Genomic DNA, 766 nt, shown 5'->3' on the forward strand with positions numbered 1-766 from the left:
CCGCCCAGGGGTACCCGAGCCCCCAGCCCATGGCAGCGGGTGTCACCGGGCTGGGTCTCATGCCCTGCCCATGGCAGTGGGATGGGAAGCGATGCCCCACGAAGTGCCCACGGTGCTCGCAGCTGGATCCAGGATTATTTCTGGACTGGAGACCTGCTGAGCAGAGGTCTGCCTGGTAACTGGTGATGCAGGGGCCAGCAGCCAATGGGGTTTTTATTTTTTTGCCCCCCCGGCCGGGGGTGGCAAAGCAGGGTGGGGTCTTGGGGGGTATTTCCAGCGACGAAACTCGGGGTGGTCATTGTTCATCGGGTTGCTGAGAGCGGAGCCATGGCTGAGGAGCAGCGGGACCTCATGTCCGACCGCAGCAGCGGCGTGCTCAGTGTTGGGGACACCCACAGGTGCCACTGTTGGGGGCATGGGGATGGGCGACACGGGGGTGCAGGGACAAGGAGCACGGGGAGGGCACGATGGGGCCGTGGGACAGAGAGGTCTTTACATGGCTGTGGGGTGGGAGGAGATACAGTTGGGCCAAGGGGGCACAGAGCGACTGTGGGGCAGAAGGGGGGGGTCACGATGTGGCTCTGGGGCCCTGCGGAGCCAAGGGGGCTGTGGCATGACTATGGGCTGGAAGGGACCAGAGCTGTGGGGCAGGCACGAGTGTGGGATTTGGGGGACATGGGCCAGCGGGAGGGGTCACTCTGTCTCTGAGGCGGTTGGGGACACAGCATGGCTATGGGGCGGGCAGGCTGGCAGTGGAGCTGTGGGG

At 65.3% G+C, this 766-nt stretch overlaps 1 protein-coding gene across 1 annotated transcript in view; it reads left to right on the forward strand.

Annotated features, from left to right (window-relative positions):
- Positions 1-327: 327 nt before the first annotated feature.
- CD74 (CD74 molecule, major histocompatibility complex, class II invariant chain) overlaps positions 328-766 on the forward strand; it is a 4,473-nt gene continuing 4,034 nt past the window's right edge. The window contains exon 1 of the mRNA XM_010137631.1: positions 328-398. Coding sequence (XP_010135933.1) covers positions 328-398 — 71 coding nt within the window. The remainder of the gene's footprint in view (positions 399-766) is intronic.

Source organism: Buceros rhinoceros, unplaced genomic scaffold (assembly GCF_000710305.1).
Source record: "Buceros rhinoceros silvestris isolate BGI_N320 unplaced genomic scaffold, ASM71030v1 scaffold16066, whole genome shotgun sequence".
NCBI lineage: Eukaryota > Metazoa > Chordata > Aves > Bucerotiformes > Bucerotidae > Buceros > Buceros rhinoceros.